The sequence below is a fragment of the Artibeus jamaicensis genome, unplaced genomic scaffold, assembly GCF_021234435.1.
Source record: "Artibeus jamaicensis isolate MK-2021 breed Jamaican fruit bat unplaced genomic scaffold, CSHL_Jam_final contig_490, whole genome shotgun sequence".
Lineage (NCBI taxonomy): Eukaryota > Metazoa > Chordata > Mammalia > Chiroptera > Phyllostomidae > Artibeus > Artibeus jamaicensis.
The window spans coordinates 19102919-19117883 of NW_026521861.1; the positions used below are offsets into that span (position 1 = coordinate 19102919).

The window sequence follows — 14965 nt, forward strand, 5'->3', positions numbered from 1 at the left end:
CTGGAAAACAGCCTGACTCAGCAAGTGCTGGAAGTGCGAGTGTTTCCTTGTTTCCAGGGACCAGACGGGACAGTGTCACCAGGAGCTGCTGTGCTCTCTGCACTTATAACAAAGCCTGTGCCACCAGGGCACCTAACGCTCCTCACCAATGAAGCGCGTGCCTGTTGGGTCTCCTTCCCCTCTGCAGCCCCCTCTGGAGGAACCCCCTCCCCCCATAGGGCCCGGCATGAGGGACACGTTCTGAGTCGGCACCGGGAGAACGGGTGAGCTTCAGTACATGCACCTCTCCAGGGGCCAGAGAGAAACTCGGAGTCCTGGGCCGCTTTGGCTGAGGCTCACACACACTCACTACTTAGCAAAAGTTGTACGATTTGGTGGGGAAAAAAGGAAACCGCAGCCCTGGCTGGTGTAGCTCAGTGGATTGAGTGCAGGCCTGGGAATCAAGCAACCACGGTTCGATTCCCAGTCAGGGCACATGCCTAGGTTGCAGGCCAGTTCCCAGCAGGGGATGCACTAGAGGCAACCATACATTGATGTTTCTCTCCCTCTCTCCTTCCCCTCTAAACATAAATAAATATTTTAAAAATATACTGCTTGCTTTGCAACTTAAGAGTAAAATATATACTTCACTAAAATCAAAACCTTAGATTCGAGTGCAACAACAACAAGCCAGACAATAAATACCCGTGAACGATCTACCCTGGTTCTTTCCTCCTTGTAAGACCCCAAAATGTGTGGCTCCAGGCCTGGACTGTATCTGGCCACTCAGTTATTTCTTCTAGTCAGAAAAATAAGAATTTCCTTGCGAATTTCTGTAGCTCACTGAGCTTTACCTATAAATATATCCAAACATCTTGAGTATCGGACGGCTGGGCATGTAAACCTGGCAGTTAAATCCTCGAAGCTGTTGTGGGCAAAAAACAGGTATCGCATCCTTTAAAATATCATACGCGTAACGAGATGATTCACACGGGTTTTCTGCTGCTATCCTAAGAAAGTTCAGTGGCACAATACACACAGTTAACATCCATGTACGTATTAACTGTTCCTCGGCCAGCTTGGATATGGAAAATTAGGTCACTAATGTCTAGTTTGTTTCGCTTTTTGACTCAGATGTATCATTCCTGAAACAGAATGCTGGGCTGGCACTGGAACTCCTCCGGTGATAAAGCCCCCACCACCTAGAGCACGCGGTCCCCGCAGGGGCCACTCACCTGCGAGCTCTTGCCACACCTCGCGCCCCCGGAGACGATCACGACTTGGCTTTGAAGCAGGTTCTCCATGAAGGCGTACTTCTCTGTCCAGATGGGCAGAGCTTCTCTCTCCTTCAGAAGTTTATAATAACTCGATGAGTACGGCAGCCCATCGAAAGGGTTCAGCTCCAGATCCTCACAGGCCAGAAGCCCCTCTGAGTCCCCATCGTCGCTGGACCCAAGGGACCCGGGACAAGAGTGCTTCTCAGAGGCAGAGTCTGGGAAGGGCAGCGCTTCCTCCTCCATCTCGCCTATGGGGAGCTCAGGCGGTGGGCATCCCTGCTCAGGTGGCGGGCATGGCACAGCCCCACGTCCCTGACAGTCGTCCTCTGCCCTGGCACTTCGGTCACTGATGCCAGCTCCGCTGGCCGACCCTGAGGCCGGCAGTGCAAGGCTTGGGTGGCAGCCAAGGTCCCCCAGCTGGATCTCTAGTCCGCCGGTCCCCAGGGCGGCTCACTGTCCAAGGCCGTTGAGACCACACTGAAAACAAACACACGGACACGGAAAATTGGGTGGGCACGAGGCACTCACAGAAAGGACACCGCCACCTGGGACCACTGCCCTGCTTTGCTGCTGCTGGCTGCCCGCTGCCTGTCATCGCCTGTCACCGCCTCCTGTTTAAAGACCAGGGAAACGTCCAGCCTGTCAGCTGCCACGCTGTCCCAGGCAGTGCAGACAGGGGTCCAGCCGCGCCACACTCTCTGCCTGACCCCTGCACGGCCGGAGTCCTGACCCGGAGTCACATGCGAACACAGTGGCAGGGACGGCGGCATGGAGGCCCCACTGTGTGGTCACTGATCCCACCACTGAAGAGACGCTGGCCTGCGGAGAGCTCCCCAACACTGACCGCCGAGGGAAGTCTATTGTTGCTGTTTTTTTAATTAAGAAATCCTCGAGTTTAGCCAGAAACCACAGGCATGTTTTTTGGGGGATTCCAGGGTTTGGAGCCCAACCTGTCAGGTTCAAGAGGCAGCAGAAGACACATTTAATTTAAACGAAGGAGAGACACTACCTGGAAGGGCAGAGCTGACGGCGGTGCCTTCCCCTCTTCGGATAACCAGCTCGTTTTAACATCCAGTCATGCTGCCGGAAGTAAGCCCCTCACATTAACCAGGTGAAACTAAAAAGAGAAAGACTTTGGTGACAAAAAGAAAACAAATCCTAAAATACAGTCCATGCTATTTGGTCACTCAAATTGCTTCTTTTCAGCATCCCTCTTATCGTAACTGAGGCTTCAATTCAGGTTGTTTATGTTAGTGGCTCAAAAGGCCAGCTCCCAATCATGATCCAAGGTGCTCGCTCCACCAGCCCAGCCAGGCTCCGGGGCACGGCCACCCCCCAGGAGACCCGTGCTGACAGCCTCTCGGGGCCCCAGTGAATAAAGCAGCCCCCCTCCCCAGAAGCCCACTATGGAGGCTGGGCCAAGAGCAGGACAAAATGTTCACAAACTCACCCAGGGTGGTAGGGCACAAACACCATAAAACCAACAGCCACATGTAGCTCTTTCAGAGAGAGATACATTCACAAACTTTGAAAAACACACTTGTAAATCACCTGCATGGAGTCAGTGGAATATTTAATCTGAAACTTTATCTCCCAAGCATGTTATGCTTTGGTGATACTTTAATTGAAACTATGGATTTATCGTTACCGGAACTTTGAACTTTTAGAAGGTTACCTTTCTGCCTGCCTTTGTTTTGATTGGCCCAGAGCTCCAAAAGCACATTTTATTTGGTTTCTAGTGCCTACTCAAAACCCTTCTTGGACAGATAAGATAAAAACTCAGAATTTATTTTAAAAACTTTTTTTCTAGACTTCTAACAAGTTAACTTTGTTTCACTTTTAAGCAAACAAATCAAATATTAATCGGCTTTTTAAAAACTCTCAAAAATTTTGCCTTTAACTCATTGGTTAAAATGCACACCAAATGCAGCTTGTATAATCAACTAATTTTTTTAGCATCCTAGATTCTAGGGCGATTTACAGCTTTCCAACTTACGCACAGAACGACTCCCCGAGCTCAGCCAGGCACCAGCACGCCAGGCTCTCTGTGAGTTTACAAACCAAGTCAGATGACAGAGCCATGCTGGGTGCTTTTCAACCTTAGTTTGATGATTTTTCTTTACTGAATAACATTCTGAGTGTGCTCAAATATTAATTGGGCTTATTCACAGTCTAGTTACGTGGCAGAGCAAGGGGGTGAGGGCGAGTGACGGCTGTAGCCCACGCCCCCTCTGCCCCGGCCACAGCGAGCTGCCTCTGGGAGCTGCCTGACCCGGGAAGCCCTCCTGCCCTCGCACACAGCCCCCCTGGCCATTCTCTGTTCCCCTGACTAGCAACCCAGAACCCGGGGTTTCCCGACCCACTGAGGATGCTCAGTTGAGGCCTGCTGTGCGCCCGCATCAGGAATAACCCTCCACCTTTGAGAAGGTCCTTACACTGTGCAACCTACATTCGTTCACATCACATCCTCCTGTTTCACTTACACTGATTCTCACAACCCGGCTGTTAGAAACCACTGCAGGTTTTATTATTACTGCCAGTTACCAACGAGGAAATAGTAGCTTTGACTTTCCCATGGGGGCATGGCTAGAAATTCATTAAGTCATCCCTGGTCAAAGGCTTGTCCTCCGTCTATCATTCTCCCACTTAAACCGTCAGGTGCACACAGAAATCCCACTATGAGATAACGGGAATGCAGAAGCAGCCTGAATCACGGACTTAGCTCCTAAAATGTTCAAGCAGAGGCACTAGCCCTACACAGAGAAAACTCTACAAGAAGGAGTGTGTGACCAAGTGCCCATGTAGGAGAGAGCAGTGCCGTTAGCTGGCAGCAGCCTAACCCTGGCAGACTTTCTGGAAAGGGTAGTGGGGTTATATCACGCATGAGTAACAGGGCTGAGAGATGGGCATTCCTTGACTCCGACAATCTGAGTGCAAACCACGACAGGTCTGGAAGAAAAGAAAGCACAGCAAAAATGAAATGCTAACGGCTTTCAACAGTTGACTGAACTTACGAGTTTCAGAAAGTAACCAAGAAAAAGAGTAGCCTCACTCTAGTAAAACAGAAAATAAAAACTCAACAACAAAAATAAAAACTTCTTCCAACTTGTGATAGTAAGGCTAGGAAGTGGGAAAATGCATTCATTTGCTTTTTTTTTTTTAAACAAATGAACCTATCTGCATCAAACAATGTTAACTTCCGGCTAGAGTTATTTTTACTTTGAATTCTGAGATGGCCAAGAGATTTAATAAGAAGAAACGCTACATCTGTCTTTCCATTGCTACCTTGTTATTATTCCCTGGCATAGCGCTTTGGTTTGCTACTTTTAGTTCACCATCAGCAAAGTCAAACAATAAGGTTACTATTCTATCCAGTGATGAGCTTAGGAACTCAAAAACGACAAAACCTCTAGACTGTTGTTTTTCACTTGACCACCAATAGCACCTTGAACGTGGCAGAGGAAAACGAAACACAATGGTAGAAAGCCCCCTCAAAGGGAAAACCAACACCTTCTTCACCAGACATCTCAGGCCCTAGGCCTTCCGTGATTTTCTGATCGACCTTCTGACCTCCCCTTATCTGAATCAATTTCTCTAAAGCCCTTCTCCTGGGTTCAGCAGACAATTCCCAGGGTGGCACTGCGGGGAGAGACAAACTGAACGCGGTCCCTGCTGCAGACTTTCCGTCCCCCATCTCCCTCTCCCACCAGTGATCTCTGCCCCAAGTACACTGTCCCCTGAAGTCACATCATGGTGTCCCCTATGACCCTTGTCCATGCAGCATCAACTTCACGCCACTGAGAAAGTCGTCCTTCCACTCCGCTGTGAAGCACTTCTCGAACCAACAGCTCCATTTTCCCACCCTTTAAATCTGCAACTGCCAAATTTCCGAGCCCTTGCTACTTTAGCTCAGAGATCTGCAATTTATTTTTAACATTCTTTTTTTGCCTTCTTTTTTAAAATGGGCATTTGCCTAATCCTTTACTGTTTGGGGAAATGTAACCCTACCTCTTTTTTTTTTTTTTTAGTGTTAATAAATGCCAACCTTTTTATCACTATCTTGTCACTTTTGATTATAATATTACTCATAAGCACCACTGTTTCTTGGATGAGAAGACCAACCCATGATTTTGCTAATGATTTGAAAACATGCAACACAGAACTGTTGATCGCATAATATTCCCTGTAACAATGCACCACCCCATCTTTGCATTTCCGAAACAGCTGGGTAAGGCACCACGCAGTGTTCACTTTCCAACCTGAATTTATCACTTTCATATTTTAGCTGATGAGTTATGGGTTCTGTTCTCTGTCACACTGCTTGCCAGTACCCACACGTAAAGCTTCTTGCTTGGACTATTAATCTGGAAGAGTCCCCATACAGTCAGAGGGGAAAGCCTAACCTAGTGCAACATAATAAATGGCTGTTTCCATCATAGAATACGTGCTTCTCTGGCTCAGTTAACCTCTGAATGATTCTGGTCCCAAGAGGAAGGTAATTCCCCTTGGTGCCCTTGTCATCTACGGAGTGGAAATCTCTCCATTGGCAAAGGATGAGATATCACTTACATGACCCGGGGAGGGCTCTTCTTCTCATTTCCCGTAGGGACAGTCTAGAGTGCCAGCAGGAACTGACCATGGGCCATAATCTCCAGGGCGGCCTGTGAGTCAATCAAGCGTCCACCACCCCCCAAGCACTTTCTCTCATTCGATTTCTTCTCCTTGCAGTTCGTTTTTTCCTTCACCTGAGACACGCCTGATGGTTTGCATTTTTTTTACCATCCCCCGGCTTCCTCCAGACGAAACCTGCACCCGTGTTTTACAAACCAGTCTTATGAAAGACCCTGGTGTGGGATGATGCTACATTTAACAGTCCTGTGGAGTTTGGGTACAAACCCTGTGGGCTGCTTCCGCAACTCCACCGAGCGCCGGGACGACTGAAACAAAACAGATACAAAAAAACTAGCCTAACCAGAAAGCTCCGAGCCGGGCCCACGGCCAGAAATGTGACACTTGGGATGACAGTGCCCCGCGGGGCCAGGACATTCTCCCAGGCTCGGGGGTCCAAGGGACATGTCTGACCGACTGAGGGCCGCAGTGGCTCCGACTGGCTCCGGGCTTCCTCTACCAGGGCCACGAGGGTCCCTCCCCGGGTCTGGGCCGCCGCCCGCCCGGCTGCCCAGGGATCCCCCTGCCGGTGGGGCGGGAGTGCAAACCTGGCCCCTCCCGCCGGGACTCGGGCGCCGGGGCAGCTGCGTCTCGGAGCCTGGACCCAGCGGTCTGGGGTCTCGGGTGGGCAGAGGCCCCGAGGCGGCGGGGGGCGCGCTGAGCCCCATGGCCGCAACAGGTACGCCGGGGCCTGGCTTTTACCTGCAGCGGCGGTTCCGAGTCCAGGGCCGGAGGCCCAGGCTCCGCCGCCCTTCCCCGCCGGGCAGGCCGAGCTCACAGACTCCCTGCCCCGACGGACGCCTCGGTACAGCGACGGGGGGCCCGCAGGTGCCCGCGCCCAAGGCCGGGACGCACGCCGCGCCGGGGACACGAGGGCCGCCAGAAAGGGCGCGACCCCCAGACCAGAACTCTGGGGCAGGATTCAGCCGGCGACGGGTCCGCCACCCCGGCTCCGCGGCCGGCGACGTGCGGGCCCTCGCGCGGGTCAGCGTTCCTCGCGGCTTTTGGTCCCTCCCTCTCGCCGTCCTCCCGGCCCCGCCCCCTGGTTGTCAGGACAACCTGAGCGACGCCGGCAGTGGAGCGCAGGCGTTGAAGGGGCGGTGCCGGTGGTGGCCGGTTGGGCCCGGGAGCTGTGGACATGGAGCCCCAGAGTAAGGGGGCCTGGCGGGCGGCCAAGGGGTCAGGGGGCTCCCCGGGAACGAGGAGGTGGGGGCGCCCCGCCGGCTTTTAACGCTTTCGACGCGAAAATACGGTTCCTCCCTCGCGCTTTTCTATTTGGAAAGAAAAGGGGCTACACCTTGCCGGGGGTGGCCGCCGGGAGCGGGGTGGTGTGGCCAGGGACTGCGGCGCCCCCTGGGCGTTCCTCCGGGAATGAACCCTAGCAAGTCCACTTACTGTTACTATTACTGTCATTCTCATTATTCTGGTTAGTTGGGTTCATTCATTGCAAACAGTCAGCCTGCTTCTAAAACGTCAGCAGTTGGACCCGCACCGAGGCTGGGTCTTGCATTCATTAGAGACCCTGTCCTCTCCCCTCGTACTCTTTGACTTAACGGAGAAAAAAGAAAGAAAAGAAAAGAGCTTTATCTAAGCATATTTGATTAGTTGCTAGATGTTCTACAAGGCAGGACACGCAGGAAAATATTTTTCCTGTTAGTGTTTCACAGATTATTTGGCAAAAGCTGTGCATTCTGCAATGATCAGATCTAACAGGAGCGCTGAACTTTTTTTCAAACTTCTCTAGCGCCCTAGCGCTTGGCCCTTCTTTCCCAAGTTAGTTTTGTTCCTTTTGTTCCTAAAATGAGACCAGTGTTTTCTACCAGGACTTGAAAGATCTTAAACGTTTGTGGAAGGATGCAGTTGGATTCTCAAAACCATCTTTGTTTGCACAGTTTCAGAAATGGAAGTACTTAGACCAAATCCATTCTCTAGGAGAAATGCTGGCATTTTTTTTCCAGGCCATTAGTTTTCAACAAGATTTTAAAACTTTCTTTTAAACTCAGTTGCTGAGGAGAGAGCCTGCAAGTTGTGCGTTAGTCACTTGAGTTGATTTGTTGGTATCCTGCCATTGCATTTATAAATCTCTGGATTCTACATTTTATGGATCCTATGAAAGAAAATTAACATAACAACAATACTAAAATTGTTGTCTCGAGTCAGGCTGATGATGGGCTGTGTATGTTCCCTGTTCAGAGAAGCAATGAATGGAAGTGAAGTACATATTTCAAAGAGAGCAACTGTCTTTCTCCAGGTTTGTGTTATTATTTAGATGTATAAACTATACACTTCAAATTCTTCAGCATTCACTCATTCACTCATGCTGTCTAATATGCCACAGACACTGTCCTAGGGGTTGGGGACAGTAAGTGTGGCAGTGTTTTTTTGGGGCCATCCCTGGGAAACTGAGCAGATGTTGCCCCAAGAGCTACTGATGCCGCCCTAGGACCCAAGAGTAGGGGAGAAAAGGTGGTCCGAAGTCAGCTGGCGGGAAATAACATTAGGCAGAATGGTCCAGCAAAGAACGAGCAGAAGGAATTCCAGGCAGAGATCCTGAGACCTGGAAGGGCAGCGTGGGTTTGAGGCTCAGGGGAGGAAGATCTGTGGAGCTGTGGCTTAGGTGACTAAAGGGTAGGGTGGGGGAGAAAAGGGAGACGAGGCTGAGGAAGCCAACAGGAACCAGATGATGAAGGCTTTGGGAAACTAGGTCAGAAACTGATCGTGCAGTTGAATTACGTCTTATTTCCTTGGGTTTGGCAGTGGAAAGCATTTGTTAAGTAATCCATGCTTGGCAAATAATGAAATTTATTCCTTTCTACATACTCTTGAGTGCTTTTATCGATTTGATTTTAAATAATTCAAACAATCGCCATTTACCTTTGGGAATTCTTTCATAGGCTAATAAACACAGTTCTAGATAAATATTTACTAAATCATTTGCTACTATTAGTTAAAAGGACAAGATTAATAAATGACTTTTAAGGTCTGTTTTAACTTCAAAATTTATTTCCAATCAGATTTTCCCCAGGACTCATTATTTCATCGTCTCAGGGATATTGGAGATCCCTATGGATATATTACCAAGTATTACAATTATGTGTAACTATAATTATACTGTTATCAATATCAGGTTAAGAACGTATTATTTTATCAATATTATCTAACATTTTAAGCCGGATGTTTACAGGCTACCTTTTTTTTTTTTACTGATGGGTTTTGAATAGCACTTTACAAGAGTGGTTGAATATGGGGTCAGCAAATTGATTAAAAGGAAGGATTTTTTTTTGGTCTTTTAAGACTTCAGTGTATATCCAAGGAACTACTAGAAATTAGCTCCAAGTCAGTCTTTTCCATTTCTGTTTCCACACACTTAGTTTTCTGTTACTTTTAGGAATGATCTTTATTAACTGAGTCGTTAAAATCCGATAAACACAAACTCACACCTCACAGCTGGATTCTACTCTGGAAACAGGCAGAGGACCTCTGGGGCCACTGCCGTTTACTGAATAGTAGGTCAGTGATCCAGGAAGTGAGTCCTCGGGGAGGTGGGGACCGAGGAGCCCAGGCTGTTCCGAGTGGCCGGGCTCTTGGCTCACACGTCCACATCTTTAATTACTTTCTTCCTCAACTAACTACACTGTTGGAAAGATAACCCATGCATGAAATAGCAATGGCAAATGTACATCAAATTCCCTTTTTAAAAGAAAATATTTAAGTTCTCTCATTGCTCAGTGACAAATACAAGGGGCAGCTTTGGGGGTCTTCAGCCCTCCCTCTCATGACCTTTAGCCAACCGAGTCTGCTAAGCAAATACATTCTGGGCCCAAAAAAAAGTGTGTATTTACCTAATGCAGCATGAAGATAAGAACCCAGCTGTGACTTACAACCGCTTTGCAGCCTGCCCCTGAAACTCGCCCTAGACAAAAATCAGGGCCTCGTTTCCAGCAGTTTCCTGATACATACCTTCTCTAGGAGAGCAGTGCAGAGTGGAGAGCTAAGCTACCCCTGTGGCGAAGGGGTTGGGGCTTCTCTTTCTGCAGGAGGCTTCTGCTGGTCTTCCCCCACTTTGGGCAGGGTTTTGCTCTGTTTCCCATCACTGAAGCCAGAAGTCAGCGTCTTGCTAACTCTCCTCTCACTCACCACCTGTCCCACCAGCCCCGCCCACCGGCAGGGCTGTTTACTCCACCCTCAACACACACCCAAAGGCTTTTCCTCACTCCCTACCGTAATCTTGCCAGCCACATCGCAGGCTCTGTCCATTTCTGTCTTCCTCTCCGTACCCACTAGGGTCCTGCATCAGGAAGCCGGAGAGCATCACCTTGTTGGAATGCACATCAAATCCGGTGTCTCCCCGGCCCAAACGCTCCAGGTTCTTAGGATCTAGCTGCCTCTTCATACTCAACCCATATGTGATCTTGGCTACATTACGCTTAAGTCGTGTTGGTCTTTTAGTCCTTCAACGCATCAAGCTCCTTTCAGGACCCTGAGAGATTTTTCCCTCTGCCTGGGGCACTTCCCTCCTGCCCTGGCAGGTCGGACTCAGCGCCCTCTAGTCTTGGCTTACATGTCACCTCCTCCCTGAGTCCCTCCCTGAGTCCCTCAAGGAGGTAGTGCCCCTCCCTGACTCTGCTCTTGTCTCTTCCTAGCCATGATTACAGCTTGTAATTCTTTGGGGAATTGAAACAAATCTATTTCATCCCTCGTAGCTAACACGGGGGGCGGGGTTCCGGGCAGGCATTTGCCCAGTGGGTGCGTCGCTGTTAACAGCTGGCTACCTTCCCTGACGTTCTTTCCTTAACTGTCTTGTGTTGTGCTGTAAGAAGAAAGCCATTCTACTCTATGGCAGCGGGGGCTGTGTACCAGTGAAGCGTGAAATGCTCTTGTGGAGTAGTAGGCTCCAGGTCAAGTTCATTTAAACTGGGTGCTGATCAATGTCAGGTGGATTGCCAATATGGCGTTCCTCTTTCTTTACTAGACTAAATGAAGTATTTGAAGAATCTCATTCTATCCAGGAAAATAAAGGAAATAGGCAAATAATCTTATTTGGGGGCCCAAAGTACTGCCCGACCACAGATCCAACAAAATGTTGGGGCTACTGTGAGCACCGGTGTGTTGATGCCTGAGAGACTAATAAGAATTTGATGATGAATTACTTAAACCCAGGACATTTTTTAAAGCCTGTGTAGCAGTTTTTTTCAAGCAGTCTAAGCCCCTAAAGCATAGCAATTAGGTTGTAATTGAAATATTATCATTAAGAAATTAATGTGTGTATAAATCAAGTTTAAAAACTGAAACTAAAACAATTCCACAGCCACACCTTTTAAAGAAATAGCTGCAGTTTAAAGTCCCCATCAAAATACTGAAATTGACCACAGTCCTGACCTCCAGGTGCTCAGCCAGGCACAGGAAGGGGTGAAATGACTGGATGGCAGTGGCCTCTGTGTCTCGCTGGAGCTCAGTTTCACCCCAGCATCACCCCCGATCACTCTCCTCCCGACGCCGTGGGTCTGACGGCTGCTGATGGGGAGGAGAGAGCGCTGTCCCTGCAGGCCTGCTCTGGAGGGCCTGCCAGGTCTTGCTCAGGCCCTGCCCCAGGCAGCCAGTCAGATCACAGGAGGGGTGTGCATTCCAGCATCGCCCAAGAATAGCCGGAGTGACTCACCCCGTATGGAAGGTGGTGCAGATTGTTACAAGTAAACAGCTGACACCAGTGTTCGGTGCATGCCGGTGCCCACAGGGCTGGGAGGCAAGCCAGACATCCCGGAAGGTGCTTATCCCCCTCGGGTCCCTCCCCCCTGCATGCTGGGGGCAGTCCTTTCTCGGATTCCAGGTGCCAGTTCCTTTAGCTGTGCCCCGACCCCTTCCAGACCCTCCCTGGCCTTGTCTTCTTGGGAGGGTCCTCTCATTCTCCCACCCTCCTGTTTCCTTGTCTCTGCCTTGAACGTGCTCACCGCCTCCCCCCACCCCCTCCTGCCACCTGTCAGTCCTACCAAACGTCTCCAGCACATCGCCTTCCCTGGGAAACCTTGCTCCCCATTCACTGCCCGGGTGGCCTTCTTTCCTCCCTGTTGACTGGCTTCCTCTCTACTCTGCCCACATTTTGGAATAAGGTTACCAGTAGCCCCAGCTACATGTCATCAGTTTCAACCACCGGAGGAGACACTGAATTTACTTTCTTAATTCTGAAGTCTAAGGGGAGGGTTCCTATGAAGTCCACTGTGTCAGAGACCCACCTGTGGTGGAACGATGGAGGGGGAGGCGTGTCCATGACGCTTAGAGGTTGCGAGTCGGGGGCACCGTCCAGCAAACAGGGCAGGTCTGCGGAGCCACGGCAGTTCCGTTCCGTGTGTGTGGCTCTTCAGCTTGTTGCCTGGTCCGTCAGGGGGAGGCCTCTTCTTCCCTGACCATCCCCCCACCATGGACGCAGCAGAAGCCAGGACTGACTTCATCGAGTTAGTTCTAAGATCTGTTCAGAGAACTGGGGGCCTACTTTTTATGACTCGACTGCTGTATCTTGCAAGGCGACAGAGATGAGAATTGCTAAGAATCGGAGTGGTGTTGCAGCCAGGTCTTGCTGACCAGTAGAAAAGTACCTCTTACTCTTTTATGGAGAGCGTCACAAACCTGCAGATACTCAATATCTGACCCCGAGGTTATTCATTGGGGACCGTGCTGTCCCAGTTCTCAGAGGGAAGTGATCGAGACAGCATTCTGTAGGAAACCCATGTGCCTGCTTGTACCTGCTTTCTTGTCCTCTGAGCTTTGAGGCATCTCTCGTACAGATTAATATGGACAGTTTGGCCGGACATGAAAAGATCCGAGGGACATGAGGCAGCTCAAACCGCACTCTGAGCAGTCGCTGTTGACACAGTGGGCAGGAGGCCACCTCCACCCTCTTCCCCATCAGGGACCAAGCAGGACAAAGTTCAAGACAAAACTCTCCAGTTCATTGCAAGCATGAGGTTGAGGATGGCTTAGCTCAGTGACGGATTCCAGTGGCATTCAGACTGCGAACACTTGGAGTATTTCTGCCTCGTGGAAGGTGCTGCTTCCTCTGTCCTGACGGGCTAAGAAATGGGAAGGCTAGGGGACTTGGAATGACAGCGTGTGTCAGGGTCAGTGCTCCCCACTGTGAACTTGAGGTGGGCTGTTCGGATCTTTTAAGGGGGCAGCAATTTCTACCCAAGACTGGCGGTGGCCCATTTCTGCATAATATCTATGGGGTTATGCAACTTGTCCTAATTTATGCTCCATATATATGGCATATATGTATGTACACACACATATAGATACATATGTCTGTACTTCTTATTTTGAAAACTTCAGAGCCAGAGTAGCCCGAAGGGTCACGCAGTGACGGACACTTACCTACTCTTCCCAGTTTGCTGTGCTCCATTCACTCCCACTCTCGTTTTCTTGGGCTCGCTCCCTCCCTCGCACCCCCACCCCCCTCCCCCCGTCTAGACACACACCCACACATTCTTGCTGAGCCATTTGGAAATGATTGCACATCACGCCACTTCAGTCCTGAACATGTCAGCATGTTTCTGCTAATAACTGGGACACTGTCCCCTGTGACCGTGGTTCCATGAATGCACCCCCTGAACTGAACACACCCGTATTATGTCATCTGCAGTCCCTGCTCACGCTCCCGGGTGGGATGAACAGTGGCCTTTACGGCTGTTTTTTTCCTTTTTGGATAACCAGGACCTAGTCCAGGACTGCACACTGTGTTCGATTGCCGTGTTCCTTTAGTCCCCTTAAAGCGAGGGCAGTTTCCCATAGACATGTGTTTTCTTTCACGACACTGACGGTTTTGAAGCAGCCAAGCCGACTGTCTAATAGAATGTTCCAGGCGGATTTGTCTCATCGTTCCTCATGATATTTTAAGTCAAGTATTTTTACAAGGAATGCCCCTCAAACCAATGAGGCTGTGTCCCTTCCTGTCCAGGGGCACAGGATGTCAGTTCTGCCTAATATTTTGATACAACGCCATTGCCGCCTCTGAAATAGGAGAGACTAATTTTCTGGCAAACATGCAGCTAAGAGCCGGGGAACCTGTGAGGAAGAAGAAAGTGAGTCCGTCCAGGCTGCCAGGCCGGCGCCGTCGGGGCCGGCCCCTTCCGGCTAAGTCACAGCTCGGCGCTTCGCTCTGTGCAGGAGTGGGGGGCTGGTGGCAGCTGGCGTGGGCGTGAAAACACACCCCTCTCCTCTCAGAAGCCCCCTCCTGGTGGAGGGGGACCTAGCAGCTCGGGAGATTGCCCAGTGGAATGAGAGCGTATTTTAGGCTCTAGGTCAGGAGCACGTGTGGCAGGGGCAGGAGGCGGTGGCTCGGGTCACTGTGCCCCACGCTCCATGTGTCTGTGTTCGCTGCTCCCACTGTGTGTGTGCACTGACGACTTGGACCGGGCCCATCTTCCCTCTGCCGTCCACCCCAGCTGCACTCCCTCCCGTCCTTCCCTGGTGCTGGCTGGCCCGGGCCCCGCCCTCCAGACCCCATGTCCGTGGCAGCCAGCTGCCACATGGGCCCTGGTGACCCCATACGCCCCCTGGTTCCTCACCTCTGTGCTGCGCCTCACTGTACCAGGGCTGGTCCCTGTGGCCCACAGCCTGTGGCAGATGCAACGTGTCACTTCTGGGATTAGGTAATAAAAGGCCGGGGCCCCTGCCTTGGGCTGGCCTTCAGCCTCTCTCCCTCCCTCTCTTTCACATTCTCCATCTTTTTCGGATCACGTACGAATTCCCACGTCATGAACCCGCTCACGCACCCTTGAGAATGGCCCGTGTGGTGAGGAGCGGAGGCAGGGAAGCAGTCGGGACTGGCTCCCACCAACAGCCCGGCGGGTGAGCCTGCAGGCAGGCGCCACCCCCCCCCCCCACGGGCCTTGGGCTAAGGGCAGCTCCGGCGCCCAGTCGGACCGCAAGCTGGAGGGACGCTCTGAGCCACACCCACCAGCTAAGCCGGTCCTGGGTTCCTGACCCTCAGAAACTGCGAGATCATTGCTATTTGTCCCTTTAAGCCGCTAGATTGTGGGAGAATTTGT

General features: G+C 50.8%; 2 protein-coding genes across 4 annotated transcripts in view; one reads left to right on the forward strand and one right to left on the reverse strand.

The window, feature by feature from the left end:
* The window catches only part of DHX32 (DEAH-box helicase 32 (putative)), a 35794-nt gene extending 25786 nt beyond the window's left edge, over window positions 1-10008 (reverse strand). Inside the window, exons 1-4 of one of the 3 annotated variants that reach the window (XM_053668534.1) lie at window positions 6627-6926; window positions 5826-6193; window positions 2266-2373; window positions 1215-1733 (exon numbers count right to left, since the gene is read on the reverse strand). In XM_053668534.1, the coding sequence (XP_053524509.1) occupies window positions 1215-1499 (285 nt within the window). In that variant the 5' untranslated portion in view covers window positions 1500-1733; window positions 2266-2373; window positions 5826-6193; window positions 6627-6926. Of the gene's footprint in view, window positions 1-1214; window positions 1734-2265; window positions 2374-5825; window positions 6194-6626; window positions 6927-9884 lie in introns of those variants that run through there. The other 2 variants (XM_053668533.1, XM_037159144.2) reach the window with 2 other exon arrangements.
* The window catches only part of FANK1 (fibronectin type III and ankyrin repeat domains 1), a 47554-nt gene continuing 39614 nt past the window's right edge, over window positions 7026-14965 (forward strand). The window contains 1 exon segment of the mRNA XM_053668535.1: window positions 7026-7075. Coding sequence (XP_053524510.1) covers window positions 7063-7075 — 13 coding nt within the window. The 5' untranslated portion in view covers window positions 7026-7062.